The sequence below is a fragment of the Lissotriton helveticus genome, chromosome 4_1 (assembly GCF_964261635.1).
Source record: "Lissotriton helveticus chromosome 4_1, aLisHel1.1, whole genome shotgun sequence".
In the NCBI taxonomy this organism is placed as follows: domain Eukaryota; kingdom Metazoa; phylum Chordata; class Amphibia; order Caudata; family Salamandridae; genus Lissotriton; species Lissotriton helveticus.
Genome location: NC_136063.1, coordinates 1,118,899,980 through 1,118,920,483, shown reverse-complemented (window position 1 = coordinate 1,118,920,483; position 20,504 = coordinate 1,118,899,980). Strand labels below are relative to the sequence as shown.

The 20,504-nt window shown below is 46.7% G+C and overlaps 1 protein-coding gene across 6 annotated transcripts in view; it reads right to left on the bottom strand.

The window, feature by feature from the left end:
* Positions 1-20,504, bottom strand: part of PTPN3 (protein tyrosine phosphatase non-receptor type 3) — a 1,880,479-nt gene that overhangs the window by 463,968 nt on the left and 1,396,007 nt on the right. For all 6 annotated transcript variants that reach the window (XM_078687727.1, XM_078687724.1, XM_078687726.1 and 3 more), the window contains one exon: positions 17,122-17,178. In XM_078687727.1, the coding sequence (XP_078543853.1) occupies positions 17,122-17,178 (57 nt within the window). The remainder of the gene's footprint in view (positions 1-17,121; positions 17,179-20,504) is intronic.

The following is a 20,504-nucleotide window of genomic DNA, read 5'->3' as shown; positions in this document are numbered from 1 at the left end:
GCCCCCGGGGGGCCGTGAAGACGATTCGCGATGGCAGTGGGCAGCGCAAGCAGCAGGATGCTGCCCCACGGGCCGTGGGCTCAAAAGGCGGGAGGGCCGCGTCGCTCGTCCCCAAGATGGCCGCAATGCTCCTCCCCCAGCCAGGCTTTTTCATCTACCAGCCTCCAGGTCAGTGCAGTATCAGTGTAACGTGGCAGATTCCCTCCGTACTGCGCTACACCCGCCGCTTGCCAGCTCCGTCTCGGGCGCACTCGAAAGCCCCGCAGCCTCCGCTCCGTACTCCAGGGCCTCTCCGCTCGGCCACTTCACGGCCCAGCTGCCTCATGGTGAGCTTGGGGCTCGCGTAGTCAGTCACTCCGCCAGTCTGTACTGAGGGCAGCCGGTGTCTCTCCTGGTGCCCACTTCACCCTCTCTGCAGCTGCTCCGATCACCTGCTCTCTGCACTTTTCAAGCTACGCAACAGTGCCCGGAGTTCAGGATGACATTCCACACTTTTAAATTCTAATTGTGAGTGGATAGGCGGATACATGCCGGATTTTATCAGTCAGTCAGTGGGAGCCTCACTCCATGGCGGCCATTTCACCCGCGCGCCACCTAGCGCCCCCATGTGTTGTGACATCACTTCCTCGTGTGATAGCCTTCTTTATGTATAACTCAAGCAGGAACTGACGTCACAGGAAAGACTCAAACGCCATCCTGGAATGGCAAGCTTCAATAGAGTTCTAAGGCAATTCACTGACTTGAGAAGGGTAGTTCTTAGGCTTGAAAGTGCCTCTTCCATCAGAATCATGGCATGGGTTAAACATGCAAAGACGATGACCAAATGGGACATCCTTTGTCCTCGGCTGGATTCAAAAACTCCACTGCAGCCTCTGCCACTTCAACTAATGTCTCCAACTGATCACAGAACACGACTCCAATGTGACTACAAACACAACATCATCAGCACAGCCCAGGCCGCTATGACTCCCAGGTATACACAGTGCACTGCTTGTAGCAATACATCATTCAAGTGCACAGTGCATACTTAAGTTTCCACCTGAACACAGATGGCCTCTGGTAAGCATGGTGCACAGACAGGTGTGACACCAGCTTTGTGAAGAAAGGAACTACTGAGCCTTGACAGACTGAATAAGGTTGTGTTGTACTGAAAGTTTATTGAAATGTTGGAGAATTCCAAAACATTAAACAATTAGTAGTTTTGTGTTTATTTCGGATTACAAATCCATAAAACATCCAGTAGAGGAGGGGTGTGGACTGGTGCCGCACAGCAGCAGTGGGTCAATCAATCAGGGAATTGTAGGCGTGCTACTCACCCGTGAGGGCTCCAAGGCACGGGGGCGCAGATCTGTTTAGCCGAAGAGCCAGGTCTTGAGGGTCTTCCTGAAGGTGTTCAGGGAGGGGGCGCGTCTGATGTCTGCCGGTAGCTCATTCCAGGTCTTGGCTGCAATGTGAGAGAAGGATCTTCAGCCTGCTCTGGCTCTGTGGATGCGTGGGGTTTCGGCCAGGGCAAGGTTGGAAGATCAGAGGTTTTTTTGGGGTACGTGGAAGTTGATTCTGTCGTTGAGGTATTTGGGTCAGTTGCTGTGTAGGTATTTGTAGGCAAGAGTGAGGATTTTGAAAATGACTCTTTTCCCCACAGGGAGCCAGTGGAGGCTTCGTAGGTGTTGGCTGATGTGTTTGTGGCGGGGATGCCTAGGTGGTGTTCTATATTGTCTGGAGTTTGTGGAGTAGGGGTTTGTTGATGCCGGCGTAGAGTGCGTTTCTAGAGTCCGGTCTGCTTGTGATGAGTGCGTGGGTGACTGTCTTCCTTGACTCAGGACGGATCCACTTGAAGGTCTTGCGGAGGATGCGGAAGGTATTGAAGCCGCTGGAGGTGACGGCATTGACCTATCGGTTCATGGTGAGCGATGAGTCGAGTACGATGCCGAGGTTCTTGGCGTTGTCTGAGGGGGTAGGTGGGCTTCCGAGGTGCTGTCCCATGTAGAAGGGGTGGTACCGAGGACGAGGACTTCTGTCTTCTCAGCATTGAGCTTCAGTCAGCTGTTGGTCATCCAGACTACAACGTCTTGCATTACTTTCTGGAAGTTGAGTTTGGCAGTGTTGGGGTCTTTGGTGAGGGAGTGGATGAGCTGGGTGTCGTTGGCGTAGGATACGATGTTGAGGCTGTGTTATCGGACGATGGCTGCAAGGGGCGCCATGTAGATGTTGGAGCGGGTGCTCTCCGAAGCTCGTGGGTGCCCCCGGAAACAAGCCAAGGAATGGGGAAATGGCTTGGGCAGAATGTCTAACCTGATACACTGTCTCATCAGTGAGCCTCACCCCATTCATATACTGTTCACAAATGAGTTGCCCCATACAGTCTTTTGATATTTTATGTTGCTCTATGGTATGTATCGTACTAAACTGTTTGGCACTGCTGTTGGTGTTTTAAACTGAAAAACGTGTTTATCAAAAATAAAATATTTAAAATATCTCAAATACAGCAGTAAAAAGATACACATCTTCATAAAAAATCATCACAGAAACAGTTATAATAGAACCAATAGATGCCGCAACCCTGCTTTGAACAGTTAAAGAACAAGTTACTTACCTTCAGAAACTATGGGGTCCATTAGGATGTCGGGCGGTGGCACCACCGTGGTGCTGGTGGGCACCCGCGAGGAGCGGTACTCACGTCCGCCATATTAGTATTGCAAAACATAGGTCAGTTCCTGTATGCCGCGGAGCGACGCGCACCGCCATCAAAGTGCGCCCACCACCGCGGCGGTGGGAGCCAATGGAGACTCACCGCCGTGCAGAATGACGTCCGCCCCGCTCCACAAATTAGGATGGACCAAACAAGCAGACGAACCGCAGCGGAGACACCGCCCAATTAGAGACGGCGGAAACTCGACAGCGGAGCGCAATAGCAGAAACCCGGTCCGCAACACCCGGTCCCGACCGCCATGGACCCAGCACTACATGTGTTTTCGGTGCTGTTATTTTGCAACACGCAAAAAGATTCATACAGCGAGTTACTCCCTCCCAGTAGTCACCCCAAAAAATGTTGGTAGTTTATATAATACGTATCTGGAAAAATCAAGATGAGTAGAACAATTTTAGCCTAATCTAAATGCAACACCTAAGTGGGGGGAATGGTTTCTGATACTACTAATAGTTGACAATAGGATAAGTTTTTTAAGCAGCTATGTGCAGCAAAGAGATTAAATAACCACATGCTTCTGTCAGAATGGTTGAACAAGTGGACACAGACTCACAGTTTGATTCCAGACAAGCAAGACTGCGGGAATGGTTGGTATTCTCCCCCCCAATTGACTAAGACGTCTACGTTCCTCTATCTAATTGGCTATGCACTGCACGTTCCTGACGTATATGACCTCATTTGTGTAATGGTGTTTCATACGATAATACCCAAAATGTTCTTTAAGGTGATTGTTAGAAATGGGATTTCTGGTTGGCTGAGGCTTGCCCTATGCTATAAGACACTAATATGTGCAGGGGTTTGTTTCAGGGGATCCATTGGCTGCATGTTGCTATCATCCCCCTTTTGGGGTTGGCCGCACTGCATACTCCTATGTTTATGATGTATTGGGGTGGGGGAGGAGGGGGAGGGGTTTTCTTTGGGAGTTTCTGTTGCGATTACTTTGGGTTCAAGCCATTTCAATCCACTTCTGCGTAGTCTTAGACAGGTCAACTACATCTATAGCTCATACTTTCCTGTGGGATTCCCATGCCAAGCGAGTCACGTAATCAGGGGATGCCAGAGGGTCGGGAACTCAAAACCATCAGTTGGAATCTCCGTGGTCTCCTAGACAACATTTAGCGGGCGGTGCTGTGACAAGCAAAGCGATACAGAGCGGATGTCCTGCTACAGCAGGAGACCCACCTATTGGGCACCAAGACGTCATGCCTAGCGTGCTTCAGATTTGTACAGATATTTCATTCCGGGTTTACCAGGGGCTCCCAAGGTGTAGCGATCCTTGTTCATGGCAACATTGCCATTGTCAACAGTAAGTCATGGTCTGACCCCCAGGGGCGGAATATAGTTGTCTCCGGATCACTGTATGGGGAACCTCTGGTCCTTGGTAGCGTGGATGCCCCCCCCAAATTGGCATGGAATTTGATAGAGAGATTAACAGCATTATGGACTGAGATCCCGTCAGGATTCACAGTGGTGGGAGGGGATTGGATTGATGTGATATGTCCGGCGCAGGATAGCTGGCGTAGCGGTGGGGGGCAATCATCGACGCTGGACTCTATATTGCTGCCCATGATTCAGGGCCTGGGCTGGATGGACAACTGGCAGGCTATGCATCCACTGCACTTGAATACACATTTTTTCAGCGTACACAAGTCATTTTCTCACATTGATGATCTGTTTACGTCAGAAATTCATGTTCATAGACTAAAATCCGCTGAGATATTGCCACGAGGTCTATCGGATTACTATCTATATATATTCAGCTGACCTTGGGTCCGAGGATATCCTCATTCCGTTGGCGGCTCTCCCCCTGGCTCCTTCAGGATAAGCAGTATCGGCTGCAGATCCAAATATCCATTACCAACTATCTTTCACTCAATGCCGGGACGCTTTCCTCCCCTATGACACTATGGGAGGCTACGAAGCCTACATTAAGAGGGATAGACATCGCCTTTTGTGTAGCGAGACGTAGACAATGTCGGGAGATGTTAATTCAAGCCGAGGCCAGACTTATAGACCTGGAATGTAGCAGTCAGGGGTTTGGGGAGGGGGGGCTGCGTGTAGACAGCTGCTCAGTGCTCAACAAACATATGCTAGCAAGCTCCTGGACGAGGCATGGCTTTATTGGCTTGCGATGCATAGCCGCATATACTAGTGGAGAGATAAGTTGAGTGCTATGTTACATCGCTTGTGTCAGCGATCAGTGCTGCCCCTGGCACTCCCAAAGATACAGGACTCTGAGGAAGTGACTCTTACAGATCTACAGCTAATAGCGACTAGTTTTGCTTCATATTTAACCACCCTACATGCTTTCCGGGAGACGCTATCTGCTGACATTACATATACATTTATTGACAATCTTCTTCCTCGGTCCCTCTCAGACACCACACGGGACGTCCTAGATGCCCTACTGTTGATAGATGAGATCCAGACAGCCCTAGCTAGCATGAACCCAGGCAAGGCGCCGAGCCCTATCAGTTTCCCCTACGAATTTCTCAAATATAACCACGCCCAGTTAATGGTACCATATCTCGCGGACCTTAATGCAGCAGCTGAAGAGGGTTGCCTCCAGCGGGACTGGAGGCACACTTCAAACCAGGTCGCCCACCGGGTCTTCATTCGTCCTATCGCCCGATCTCGCTTCTAAATGTGGAAGCCAAGTTATTGGCCAAGGTGTTCACAAATTGCCTTGTTCCACACCTTTCAGATCCTATACATCCTGATCAATCGGGATTTATGCCTGGCCGGGCTACAAGCCACAATATCCGTAGAGCGCATAATGATATCTCGACAATGGACGACTTGGGGGAGCCTGCGGCATTACTTGTTACCACTCATACAGCTGCTATACACCAACTTATTGGCGTCTGTTAGGATCGCGGATTCCATCTCAGGCACCATTACTATCGCACGGGCACTCGGCAGGGCTTCCCCCTATCTCCATACTGGTTTGCCTTGGCCATGAAACCATTGGCGACGCGAGTGAGGTTCGATGCTCAGATCCGGTACTTTGAGTGGTCGAGAGAGGTGTCTGACTGTATCGCGTTATATGCGGATGACGTTCTGTTGTTCCTCACCCGACCGCAGGTGAAAGGCCTGCGTCTTCTTCGGGTCATGCAGATATTCGGGGAGACATCTACCTCTACATGAATAGTAGCAAATCGTATCTGTGGCTGTTGCGTGGCTAAAATCAGCTGGGTGCCTGGTCTCAAGCAGTCACCATAGTTCAGGATGGTTGTAAATATCGAGGGGTGTATTTATCCACCTCCCAATCTTTTTCATGGGATAGGAATTTGGCTCCCCTGTGGGCGTAAACAGCGGACCAGGTTCGCATGTGGTCATATTTGCCGCTCTCATTACTTGGCAGGTCTGCCATATTCAAAATGGCGTCCCTGCCCCGCCTGCTTTATCAGCTTCAGAACCACCCTTATTAGATACGGCAGACCTGGTTCAGGCAGTGAAACGCAATCCTTGCTCGCTTTCTCTGGGAGGGAGGAGCGGCGCGTAGCGCTCTGAGAACCTGCTGTCAATCTACCTACGGTGGTGGCATTGCCACTCCGGATGTTCAGGCCTATCATTCAGCCTCAAACATATTGGTCCTAAACGACTGGTGGTATGGAGATCGTAGGGACCCAGCATATGCAGTGGAGCGTTGGGGAATGGGGGCCATGTCGCTACACCAGATCCTATATTCCAGGTCGCAGCTTAAGGCATTACCGCTGGCGACCAAGATGGCATTTGCGGTCTGGAAAAGAGAGCTGCATGCGATGGACTGGTGGGGTACACTGACGAGGGAAACCGCCTTATGGCACAATGGTCAGCTATCCCAAGTGATGCAGCTATCTGGTTTTCGGAGTTGGGAGGCCATTGGCATTGATACAGTAGGGGCAGTTATATGTGGAGGTTGCTTGAAATCTTTCCAAGAACTACAGACAGAATTTAATATGCCCCACACACAATTCTACAAGTACTTACAACTGAGACATGCCCTCTCCCCATATTTGGCGCAGCTAGATACTATACCTGAATGTACCCCCATCGAGGCAAAAGTCTTTGAGGGCAATCTGGGGATCACACAGATCTACTGTACACTCATAAATATTACCTACCACACAACACAAAACACGGGAGCCCTGGCAGCTAGACCTAGGGCCCCTTGACGAGGATGATTGGGTGGAGGCGCTTGAATCCCCGCGTGGCGCAGCGATAGCTGCTCACCTGCGGCTGATCCAATTCAAGTACCTGCAACGGGTGTACTTCACAAGATATAAGCTGTGGCGGGCGGGGCTGAGAGCGTCCCCTAGATGCTTGCGATGTGGGGCAACTGAGGGCAACCTCTTCCACACAATATGGCAATATACGTCCTTGTTGCTGTTTTGGAGGGGGGTTGATGCGTGCCTGTCGGAGGTCCTGGGTTGGGACATTCAACCCACACCTCGTCTATTCATGCTCCATATAACTGAGGGAATAGGTGGCAATAGATATAAGCACCACTTACAGTTTCTCTGCCTCACGCTGGTTAAGCGCGATGTGGCTAGGGTGTAGAAGTGTGAGTCTCCGCCGTTGGTTGCGACCTGGAATAAAGGACTCGACTTTTGTATGGGTCTAGAAATCCCGTTTTTTGCCGCAAGCGGGTGCTCCCAGAAACACTATAAGATATGGAAGTGGTGGGCGGATTACAGGGGACTAGACTTAGATCCTCCTCCTTCGGTCTCCGCTATCGAATAATTGTTGGGTTAATGCTATTTTGCTACGCTATGGATGTTGACCTAATATATGTATGTATTAAATTGCATTGACCTACATGTTTTCGATCATTGGAGGCCTCCAGCAATATTGTTATGGCACTATTGTTTGTTGTTAAAATTAAATTTTCTCCTTTCTCTGTAATGTGTTTTTTTACACCAACACAGATATTTTATTATGGAAAATTTTGAAATCAATGCTGCTTGTCATTATCTTTTACTGCCGCTCAATATAACGTCGGATCTGCATCGGCTTTCAACAATAAAATTGAGTTGTGAAATTTTTTTTTAGGATAAGCTGTGCTGTTCACACCACTGTCTTGCAGTAGGAAGCAGATGAATGTGAAAAAAGCCCATGTAATAATTTGGATACTTTATGTTCAAGACTATACAGCCATCACTGTTAGATCCTCATTTGTTCCTCTGCATGAATGGCATTAAAGACAAATTGGGGCTTGTCCCTACCACTACTTTTAGTTTTTAAGAACACTACGAGAAGGACATTTTTCTCACATTAAAAAAAAGATAGGCACACATCTTCAGGTCAGTTCCAAGCACAATGGGTAACATATAAAGATGATCTAATCTAGGATTTAGATTTTTGCATACACAGATTTTTTTTTTAACTGTCTAGTTCATGAAGTTCACTATAAACGGGAAGGTGTATTTTTTGGGGAATCTTGCATGTGCACAGTTAAATGTTATGTTATGTGTATTTGTAAAGCACACTATCGCCTGCAAAGTTATTCTGGTACTGTGCAAGCCTGTGTGCCTACCCTTCCGATCGGAGGTTGGTAAATTGAAAAGCTAGGTCCTCGTCTTCTTGAGGAATTTAAGAGAGGAGGATACCCTAATGTAGACTGGGAGGCTGTTTTACGCTTTAGAAGAAATGTGAGGGAACGCCTGTTTTCTTGATCTGGTTTTGTTCATGCTTAGGATGTGTGCAAGTAGGAGTACTGTGAAGTAGAGGTGCCTCTGTGGTTGGGGGAGGGAAATGCGATGGTTCAAGCAGGTGGGGCCTAAGTTGTTTAGAGCCTTGAATGTGTGTTTATGGAGTTTGAAATGGACATGTTTGTGTATCAAGAGTCAGTGAAGTTCCCTGAGGTATGGTGCGATGTGAGTTCTGAGTTGGAGGTTGATAATAAGCCTGGCTGCCGAATTCTGGATGGGTTGTAATATTCTAGTATGTTGATTAGTGATACAGACGTATAGGGTGTTCCAGCAGTCCAACCTGCTGGTGACTGAGGCATGACTGACAGCATTTTCCAGTGTTGCTTGGGAGCCATTTGATTTTTTTCCTCAGCATCTTCAGGGTCTGGAAGAAGGATGCAGTGACAGCGTTGACTTGTGCAGTCATGTCCAGTTTTCTGTTGACTATTCTGAGATTTCTGGCATGGGTGCTGGGTATGAGTCGGAGTTCAGCCGGCTACCAGTTGGAGTCCCATGGTGAGGTGTTCTCACAGAAGACCACTACTTCTATCTTGTTGGTGTTGAGCTTGAGACAGTTGGTTTTCATCCAGTTAGCGACCTCAGTCATGCAGGCGGTTAACTTATTTCTTTTGTTGGGGGTCTTGTTCGTGAGAGAGAGTATGAGTTGAATGTTGTCAGCATAGGGGAGAATGTTTATGTTGAAGGTGCGGATGATGCCTACCAAAGGGATCAAGTATGCTTTAAGAGGGTGGGGCTGAGCAATAAACCTTGATGCACTCAGATGAGTTTGGGGGTTTCGAGGAGTAAGGTGCAAGACTGACAGCTTGTGTTCTATTCATTAAGAAGGAGCAGATCCAGCTCAGAGCAAGTCCTTGGATGCCAATCTTGAGCAGATGCCTGAGGTTGGAGTGTGAGACAGTGTCAAATTCTGCAGAGAGGTCCAGAAGTTTGGGGACTGCCATGTCTCCTCTATCAAGGATCATGTGGCTGTTGTCTGTGGCAGTGATGAGTGGTGGTTCTGTACTGTGGTTGGGCCTGAATCGGAACTGCATGAGGAGCTGGTGGTTGATTAGTTTTTCTAAGGCCTTTGTTGGGTATGGTAGGAGGGCGATGGGTCTGTAGTTGGAAACCATGTCTGCGTCAGCGGATAGTTTCTGGAACAGGGGCATGACGGTGGCATGTTTCTAGGTGTCCAGGAATATAGTCGAATCAACAGAGGAGTTCAAGATGGGTGTTAGTGCTTCGATGATTGCTTGGAGTCCATTTTTGAAGGAGTGGTAGGGGTAAAGGTCAGATGGGGCCCCTGAAGTGGATCATCCTCATGATTATCTTTGAATATGATGGCAACTCCACCTCCTGGCTTGTGCTGACTGTCTTGCCTGGTGATTTTGTAGCCAGTGGGGTTGGCTGCAGTGATGTCCGCTGTAGAGGCAGAGATAAGCCTTGTTTCTGTGAGGAACAGCAGGTCCGGATCACGGTTGTGCAATAAGTCCAATATCTCTGTGCTGTGTTTACATGTGTTCAGGATTCAAGCAAGCCGGGCCGACGACGCCTGAAATGGCAGAAACCGGTCCCCGGAAGCTTGTTTCCTTCCCAGTATAAGAATTGGCTTGGTAGTTTCGTTTGCCCTGTTCCCATCATGCACTGGGACAGGAACAGACTAATTTGCATATAGCCAAGTTCTGAGCTGGGATGGTGCAGTGAGCTAAAAAACGGTGATGGATCAAGCCCTGATCTTTGGACTGGCTAAGAGTGGTCTGCTTAATTCAGGCACTCCGTTCATCACCACCCCCTATTCTGAATCATTTTGTCCACCATAAGCGTGGAAGGGTATACTCAGATGTGAGTCCCTTGCTCATTGCACCATCAGGATTCAAGCAAGCCGGGCCGACGACGCCTGAAATGGCAGAAACCGGTCCCCGGAAGCTTGTTTCCTTCCCAGTACAAGAATTGGCTTGGTAGTTTGGTTTGCCCTGTTCCCATCATGCACTGGGACAGGAACAGACTAATTTGCATATAGCCAAGTTCTGAGCTGGGATGGTGCAGTGAGCTAAAAAACGGTGATGGATCAAGCCCTGATCTTTGGACTGGCTAAGAGTGGTCTGCTTAATTCAGGCACTCTGTTCATCACCACCCCCTTTTCTGAATCATTTTGTCCACCATAAGCGTGGAAGGGTATACTCATATGTGAGTCCCTTGCTCATTGCACCATCAGGATTCAAGCAAGCCGGGCCGACGACGCCTGAAATGGCAGAAACCGGTCCCCGGAAGCTTGTTTCCTTCCCAGTACAAGAATTGGCTTGGTAGTTTGGTTTGCCCTGTTCCCATCATGCACTGGGACAGGAACAGACTAATTTGCATATAGCCAAGTTCTGAGCTGGGATGGTGCAGTGAGCTAAAAAACGGGGATGGATCAAGCCCTGATCTTTGGACTGGCTAAGAGTGGTCTGCTTAATTCAGGCACTCTGTTCATCACCACCCCCTTTTCTGAATCATTTTGTCCACCATAAGCGTGGAAGGGTATACTCAGATGTGAGTCCCTTGCTCATTGCACCATCAGGATTCAAGCAAGCCGGGCCGACGACGCCTGAAATGGCAGAAACCGGTCCCCGGAAGCGTGTTTCCTTCCCAGTACAAGAATTGGCTTGGTAGTTTGGTTTGCCCTGTTCCCATCATGCACTGGGACAGGAACAGACTAATTTGCATATAGCCAAGTTCTGAGCTGGGATGGTGCAGTGAGCTAAAAAACGGTGATGGATCAAGCCCTGATCTTTGGACTGGCTAAGAGTGGTCTGCTTAATTCAGGCACTCTGTTCATCACCACCCCCTCTTCTGAATCATTTTGTCCACCATAAGCGTGGAAAGGTATACTCAGATGTGAGTCCCTTGCTCATTGCACCATCAGGATTCAAGTAAGCCGGGCCGACGACGCCTGAAATGGCAGAAACCGGTCCCCGGAAGCTTGTTTCCTTCCCAGTACAAGAATTGGCTTGGTAGTTTGGTTTGCCCTGTTCCCATCGTGCACTGGGACAGGAACAGACTAATTTGCATATAGCCAAGTTCTGAGCTGGGATGGTGCAGTGAGCTAAAAAACGGTGATGGATCAAGCCCTGATCTTTGGACTGGCTAAGAGTGGTCTGCTTAATTCAGGCACTCTGTTCATCACCACCCCCTTTTCTGAATCATTTTGTCCACCATAAGCGTGGAAGGGTATACTCAGATGTGAGTCCCTTGCTCATTGCACCATCAGGATTCAAGCAAGCCGGGCCGACGATGCCTGAAATGGCAGAAACCGGTCCCCGGAAGCTTGTTTCCTTCCCAGTACAAGAATTGGCTTGGTAGTTTGGTTTGCCCTGTTCCCATCATGCACTGGGACAGGAACAGACTAATTTGCATATAGCCAAGTTCTGAGCTGGGATGGTGCAGTGAGCTAAAAAACGGTGATGGATCAAGCCCTGATCTTTGGACTGGCTAAGAGTGGTCTGCTTAATTCAGGCACTCTGTTCATCACCACCCCCTTTTCTGAATCATTTTGTCCACCATAAGCGTGGAAGGGTATACTCAGATGTGAGTCCCTTGCTCATTGCACCATCAGGATTCAAGCAAGCCGGGCCGACGACGCCTGAAATGGCAGAAACCGGTCCCCGGAAGCTTGTTTCCTTCCCAGTACAAGAATTGGCTTGGTAGTTTGGTTTGCCCTGTTCCCATCATGCACTGGGACAGGAACAGACTAATTTGCATATAGCCAAGTTCTGAGCTGGGATGGTGCAGTGAGCTAAAAAACGGTGATGGATCAAGCCCTGATCTTTGGACTGGCTAAGAGTGGTCTGCTTAATTCAGGCACTCTGTTCATCACCACCCCCTTTTCTGAATCATTTTGTCCACCATAAGCGTGGAAGGGTATACTCAGATGTGAGTCCCTTGCTCATTGCACCATCAGGATTCAAGCAAGCCGGGCCGACGATGCCTGAAATGGCAGAAACCGGTACCCGGAAGCTTGTTTCCTTCCAAGTACAAGAATTGGCTTGGTAGTTTGGTTTGCCCTGTTCCCATCATGCACTGGGACAGGAACAGACTAATTTGCATATAGCCAAGTTCTGAGCTGGGATGGTGCAGTGAGCTAAAAAACGGTGATGGATCAAGCCCTGATCTTTGGACTGGCTAAGAGTGGTCTGCTTAATTCAGGCACTCTGTTCATCACCACCCCCTTTTCTGAATCATTTTGTCCACCATAAGCGTGGAAGGGTATACTCAGATGTGAGTCCCTTGCTCATTGCACCATCAGGATTCAAGCAAGCCGGGCCGACGACGCATGAAATGGCAGAAACCGGTCCCCGGAAACTTGTTTCCTTCCCAGTACAAGAATTGGCTTGGTAGTTTGGTTTGCCCTGTTCCCATCATGCACTGGGACAGGAACAGACTAATTTGCATATAGCCAAGTTCTGAGCTGGGATGGTGCAGTGAGCTAAAAAACGGTGATGGATCAAGCCCTGATCTTTGGACTGGCTAAGAGTGGTCTGCTTAATTCAGGCACTCTGTTCATCACCACCCCCTTTTCTGAATCATTTTGTCCACCATAAGCGTGGAAGGGTATACTCAGATGTGAGTCCCTTGCTCATTGCACCATCAGGATTCAAGCAAGCCGGGCCGACGATGCCTGAAATGGCAGAAACCGGTACCCGGAAGCTTGTTTCCTTCCCAGTACAAGAATTGGCTTGGTAGTTTGGTTTGCCCTGTTCCCATCATGCACTGGGACAGGAACAGACTAATTTGCATATAGCCAAGTTCTGAGCTGGGATGGTGCAGTGAGCTAAAAAACGGTGATGGATCAAGCCCTGATCTTTGGACTGGCTAAGAGTGGTCTGCTTAATTCAGACACTCTGTTCATCACCACCCCCTTTTCTGAATCATTTTGTCCACCATAAGCGTGGAAGGGTATACTCAGATGTGAGTCCCTTGCTCATTGCACCATCAGGATTCAAGCAAGCCGGGCCGACGACGCCTGAAATGGCAGAAACCGGTCCCCGGAAACTTGTTTCCTTCCCAGTACAAGAATTGGCTTGGTAGTTTGGTTTGCCCTGTTCCCATCATGCACTGGGACAGGAACAGACTAATTTGCATATAGCCAAGTTCTGAGCTGGGATGGTGCAGTGAGCTTAAAAACGGTGATGGATCAAGCCCTGATCTTTGGACTGGCTAAGAGTGGTCTGCTTAATTCAGGCACTCTGTTCATCACCACCCCCTTTTCTGAATCATTTTGTCCACCATAAGCGTGGAAGGGTATACTCAGATGTGAGTCCCTTGCTCATTGCACCATCAGGATTCAAGCAAGCCGGGCCGACGACGCCTGAAATGGCAGAAACCGGTCCCCGGAAGCTTGTTTCCTTCCCAGTACAAGAATTGGCTTGGTAGTTTGGTTTGCCCTGTTCCCATCATGCACTGGGACAGGAACAGACTAATTTGCATATAGCCAAGTTCTGAGCTGGGATGGTGCAGTGAGCTAAAAAAACGGTGATGGATCAAGCCCTGATCTTTGGACTGGCTAAGAGTGGTCTGCTTAATTCAGGCACTCTGTTCATCACCACCCCCTTTTCTGAATCGTGTTTACTGAGCAAGCAGGTGTTGAAAAGAATGCACATGCGTGTGGCATGTTGTGTGGTTTGGTCTGTTTGAGGGTTTCGCTGGTTTCTGTGAGTGTGAGCTAGTGGGGAGCTGGGTGGTGTTTGTGCAGGATTGATGGGTATGGAAGAATGCATACAACACAGTAAAAATACAGCCAGTGACATTAATAATAGTGAAAAGTGATCTAAACATAAGATACTCAAAGGAAAAAACAGACATATATTAGAATTATAAAGGAAAAGAAAAATTAGTTTCTGCCATAAAACCGGGGAAGGGATGTTAAATATAATCCAGTTAGGCAATCCTTAACTATTTTTGTTTTTAATAAATATAGGCATGCTTACATTCTATCGATCTTTGGCGTGTGATATATCGTATGTTTTATGGTTTAATTATCTTCTATCATTCTATGGAACCTTAGTGCCCCCAGGCAGATGTTTACTTATAGTCTCGATGTCAGTAATTGTAGAAGCACTTGCTAATGCAATCAAGCTTATCAATCTTTCTAGAGCAGATGGCCTAAGTTGTATTACGGCATGCACTTAAGAAAGAAATGCCAAATGATGAGCCCATCATCTCCAATCATTTGATGGATCATCCAGAATAAGATATTTACGCTCTCCTGGAAGGGAAAGTTGATTAAACCAATAAAAAAAAGGCAATAGAAAAGATTCAGCATCCTACCATTTTACTGGATATGGTCCAAATAAATTCTCTAAATTTGTTCTGGGAAGCTTTAACGATTGCTCTAGATATAAATGCCTGGTCCCTAAGGAATAATCTGGATTCCATCTTGGTCAAGCTACAATGGAGCCATGCTTTATCCTTTAGGACACGTCTCAGAGGTGCAGTATAGCTAAGTGGACTCTAAATAGCTGTTTTGTAGACTTCAAGGCTGCTTCTAATGCTGTACATCTCAATTTGGGTCTAAATTAGAGACTCATGTTATTCCTCCTGAGTTCCTGTCAATTACACACCTGCTTCATTCAGATAATTAGGCACAAGTAGAAGTCTCATAAAATGAAAGATTAACAGGCAAAATTCCAATTAGAAATGGTTTAAACAGGGCTGCCTGTTGGCCCCCATATTGTTTTGTCTGTTTTTAGACAATTTGCTTCCAATAGCGGCCCATTCAGTTTCACCTAAAACTGTAAGTTGTCAGTAACACTGGCTCTTTTTGTTTGCCAATGATTGTATCATACTAGACCAAATTTCAATAGGGCTTAAAGAAAACATTATTTATTAAAAGTCTAATGTTATTACAGACAAAAAATGATCTCCATGGCAAAAATAGACCTCATATTCTTGGTGGTTGACAACTACCAACTTGGCAGCTCCCTCTCATTTCGATAATTTATAAGGGGCCTTCCCTAATGATGCATTGATAAATGCAATAACAGGTAAAGTATGCCCATGGTGATCTATGGTTGGGAAATTTTAAAGTCAGGACGTTTAAAGTTTTCCGCGGTATGGTTGTGGAAAAAAGCTTTGTTCCTTCTAATATTGTAATGGTAAAAGTTATCAGAACTGAGTGGATCATTACACTGCAACGGTATACGAGAGAGCCCGCGAGGGGTGCGGCGGTCCAGCTGTGCAAATTAGGATGCGACCGCCACCCTGGCGGTCGCATCCTGCATATAATGCATTGTGGCGGGCGGTGCTGTCAGCCGTACCCGCCGCAATGCACAATTTGCATGTTATGCATTTGCATGCACAACAAGGCAGACATCATGCGGTACCTGCCACCTTGGGCATGCAAATGGAGGGGTTACGATCGGTACCCCCCAAGTGCACCCCCCACCCCCAACCTCTGGGGTCCCCCAACGGACCCCCAAAAGTAAACTCTGCCTGACTTCTCATGGAGGATTCTCCTCCATGGAAAGCCCTGCACCACTGGGCATCCTAATACGGATGGCGATGTCTTGCAGACACCGCCACGATATTGTAGCCCTTTTCCGCCCGGTCGCATATCTGACCGCCGGAAAACCGGCGGACGGTCTTTCCGTCTGGCGGGGTCCCCTCAGCCATCGTAATATGTCGGGGGAAGTGGTAGGAGGGTAGAAAATGGCGATCTGCTCGCCATACTAATGACCCCCTCAGTGTTCATTTTTTTAAATTCAATTAATGAAATTTGACATGTCCAAGCTTTCTAAAACTTGTCATATAGACATTCATGAAGGTTTTATTATCGAAAATGATCTAGCATAACAAAGCATTAATTTATTTTTGATTCTTTACCTCCCACCCCATCTAGTTGTGCGTAGATTGAGCTTCTTCAACAGTCAGAAGTGCTGACTTTAGGGCACTGGGCTCACAAACCTACGACACTTTATACAAATACATCAATAAGAAACGCCCTTCGTAGATTAAGATTGGTGATTACTTTAGGGTGGCAGTTGGGGGATCTAATGTAATTTATTAAAACCAATACTGGTAAATGTATTTGTTTCTTAAATGATAAAATGATTCTTCTACACTGGCTCATATTTTATTTGGTTTTAGTTGATTTTTAAACATACTTTATTTGCCTTTGTTTTCAAGTTATTATATTCAACCAGTACAGTGGCTATGAACCATGGGAGCAGAATGAAACAATGATTTAGAATACGCCACAGGAAACTTTATTTGCACAGTAAAAAAATATTTCAGTGGTTTTGGGATGCATTTTAAGACCCCTTCTCTATGTAATAAATAAACTTGATACAAGTCAAATTTCCAGCCACAAAAAAACAAATGTTGAAGTTGAACACTTACTTTCAAAATATCAATAGTAAAAAATGCTAAATCACAGTGGTGAAGAGCAGGGTACAGTGGTGCAAGCAGCTATCACCGATATATTATTTTCACTGAGCACAACACTTGTCAAGCCAAACAAATTGTCTGTGTACGCTATTATCCTATAACTAAAGATGTTTCTGGATATCAAAAAAGGAAGCTGGCCTGATTAAATGTACATGTCAAATAGTCACACCTTAGGGTGAATAAAACATGTTTTGCACAATTTATGAGAATATTTCAAATCAATGTGTCAGTAGTTTATTAAAAAACATGTTGTCGTGAATGGATATAAACCAAAGGGATCACAACTCCAAATTATTTCATGCAGTGGTTTGTACTCACAGGTGATCCTGGGGTAATTCTGGACACGACTAAAGGCAGCTTCTGGTCAACGCCACCCTATTTCAAATAAAACAAGCGACTTAAGATCAAGGCTGAACATCACTTGCATTAAAGCTAACCTTTCTTTAAACTTACACAAGATAAGGCTGCATTTTGAATCAACTGTAAATTGCCACAATCTCATGCCTCATACAAGAAATACTGTGGGACATTGTAAACCTGTTTATGCATAAACAAGTTTGTGAAACAGCCTTTCAAAACAAACATTGCCAAGTATTGATTAGTCCCAAGGAACAGGAGGTCTCCAGAGAAATTGAAAGGTTTACTCACATTTGGTTCTGTATCTTACAGACTCCCAGTCATAGCCACCTTCTTACCGTGATCAAAAACAATCACAACCTGGTTTAGGACTTCATCAAAATAAAACAAGAATAAAAGCTAAGACCCCAGGCCCATGGTGAGTGTAGAGCTGTGTTTATGTCAAGTAGCCCGGAAGACAAGTGTATGTTTGTAGTAGACAACCCCCTACCTGAAGTTGATAAGGCAGGGCCGAGCACATTATTAATACTGTGATACAGATGTAGTGTGTCAAGAACTCAGCAACTAATTTGCATCTGGCTTAAGAAGAAGTCATGAAGTGTTACCAATAACAACAATGTAAGTGGTGGTTCATCAGTCAACAGGTCAGGAGTACTCACATCTTCCTGATCCTTACTTAGTTGGCCACAGAGAAGCAGAATATACAGCACAACTTGTTGCTGGTGCTAGGTACTGAACAGGCACAACTACCTGCTGCACTTAATCACCCAGCTGTCATGGTAGAAAAGGCCCGCCAAATCTATTAGCTGGACTTTCTTCACACTGCTGGAGAATGTAAGCTGCAGGTTGTGGGAAAAGAACCCCACTTTGTGCTGCATTCTTCTGTCAGGAAGATCCCTAATCTAAATTTAATTTAAAGGGAATGTCGTAATTTTGGATCAAATTGTCTTAAAAAAGCCAGTGGTCTCTTATATTAGTATCATAAAAAGGTGTCCCGCATATGTTTAAATAAGGTACCTACCTACGTATGTCATGGACTGAGGCTCCAAGATTATGTGAACGTTTCGTGAAGTACTACATATGTTATCGTAAGTACAAGCGACTTAAAGAAATTACATAACACCTTGTACCTACACAATTTAACAATGTGACATATCAATACAAAAGAAATTCACACAAAGGTACAAGTAGACATTTAACTTTTGGTAGCCTCTTACGCTTTCCCAGTAGGCCAAGAACCAGTACTTGCTCATCTCAGACTGCCACACTTAAAATCAATAATTTGCCGGTGAAAATGTCAGGACTGGAGACATGGTTCATAATGACCTTGAGTGAGATGGTCACCCAAATCTGGCCTATAGTTTATATTTGTATTTTAAATTCTGCATTCAGCCCTTTGCTACATGCCTTGTTTATTTCCACAATTAAATTCTTTGTCAGGGTACCTACCTGTAGAACAAGTTGCTTACCTTTGGTACTCTTTTTCTGGTAGAAACTCAAGCTAACCACAGATTCTTCACCTTGGAATATTCCCCAAGTGTCAGACTGGACGTGGCAAATCTTGAGCAGTACCTCCACACCGGTAGGTGGCATCAGTCGACACAGCGTCATTGTTGTTCGCTTCAGAAGTAACATCGCGGTGCACACATAGGGGCCACTCCGGTGCGTTAACATCAGTTTCTTTCATAGCTATTTCCACATCAAAAACGTGGAGCCAAGTGAAAAACAAAGTTTGACCAGAGTGCAGTATCTAATGGGATCGTTTAGGTGACACGCCCAGTTTGCAGAACGGGGGAACAAGGGTGGGTCAGTGAGAAATCTACTGTTAGACAGAGTCTCCACCATAACAAGTGCCCTCTTTAGAAGGATGAGGTGGAGCAAAAAAGGTAAGCAACCTGATGTTCTGGCCAACATGAAGGAAGGGTCAGAGTGAAAGAGGAACGCGTACGAAGGACCAGTTTGTCTGGAGAAAAGGTGGTGTACAGAGGGTGAATTGAAAGAGTCTGAGGTTGGCCGACCCTCCTGGATTATGTACTGGCCACTAGGAAAACGGTCTTGATTGTTAATTGTAGCAGTAAGCAGCTGTGCAAGGGCTCAAAGGAAGAACACATGAGGTAGGTAAGGACTAGGTGGATTTCCCTTATTGAGCCACCACGAAAGGGGCAGGAACAAATAAATATTGTAAATCTTTCAAAACCTGAGTCACAACTGGTGACTTGAACAGGGTGGGTTGTTCCCACAGCTGCAGGAAAGCTGAAATAGCCGAAATGTAAATCTTAACAGTGCCCACGCAAGGCTATCAATAAAACAAACAGCAATACCTCCAACAGTGGAGAAGAAAGGGGGTCCTCATGGCATGAGGAACATCAATCCACAAACTCAACCCAGAAGCAAGCATAGAATGTCTGAGTGGAGGGAAGCCTGACTGCCAAGATGACATCACAGATCTCTGGGAGGAAGATCAAAATCCCTCAACTGGTGCCGCTCCTTTCCAGCCATTAAGTTAGAAAGTGTGAAGGTTCTAGTGTATGACCATGTCCTGTTGCTGCGAGAGAAGATCCGCCAGAAGAGACAGCCTGACCGGTGGACAGATGCTCATGGGTCTGGGATACCATACTCTCCATGCGCAAACCAGAGCCACTAGGATGACTTGGGCAGGTGTTAGAAATGGGGTTTCTGGTTGGCTAGGGTATGCACCTACCCAGGCAGAACCCACCGCTCTAGTCAGGGCAAGTAAGTTCCACACCGAAGAGATTCTGTGCTCACCCTCTGGTAGCTTAGCGCAGAGCACTCAGGCTTATCATCAGAGGCAATTGTAAAGCGTATGTGCAGCACACTCATACAATAACACAATGAATACACCACAAATGAGACTCTACACCTTATAATGCAAAGTTAGACTGCATTGTACATAACACACAACCAAAAACAACATAAAGGACATAGCGCCGTATCAGCTTTGTTGACAAACAAGCCAAAGTCATTGAATACCATGTCGATGAGATAAGCTTTAACATCCCCGAAAACCCAGTGCAACCAGCCATGCCAGCGGAGTACCACATTAGAGGCCATGGCATTGCCTAGGGAGTTTGTGGTGTCCAGTCTACACCTAATTGTGAACTTTGCTCATTCTGAACGTACATCAGGGCTTGGTTGAGGATGGGGCAACCCTCTTCGGTAAACAGCTGCGCAACAGAGTTCCATACGGCACATGAATATCTGCCCAAGAGGTGTGCGGTGTTCATGGATCACAAGGCCAAGCTGGTGCAAGAGAAAGTTATCTTAACAAAGGTATCCAGGTTCTTGTATTCCCTGTCCAGTGGGGTGGAAGGTAACAAATTAGG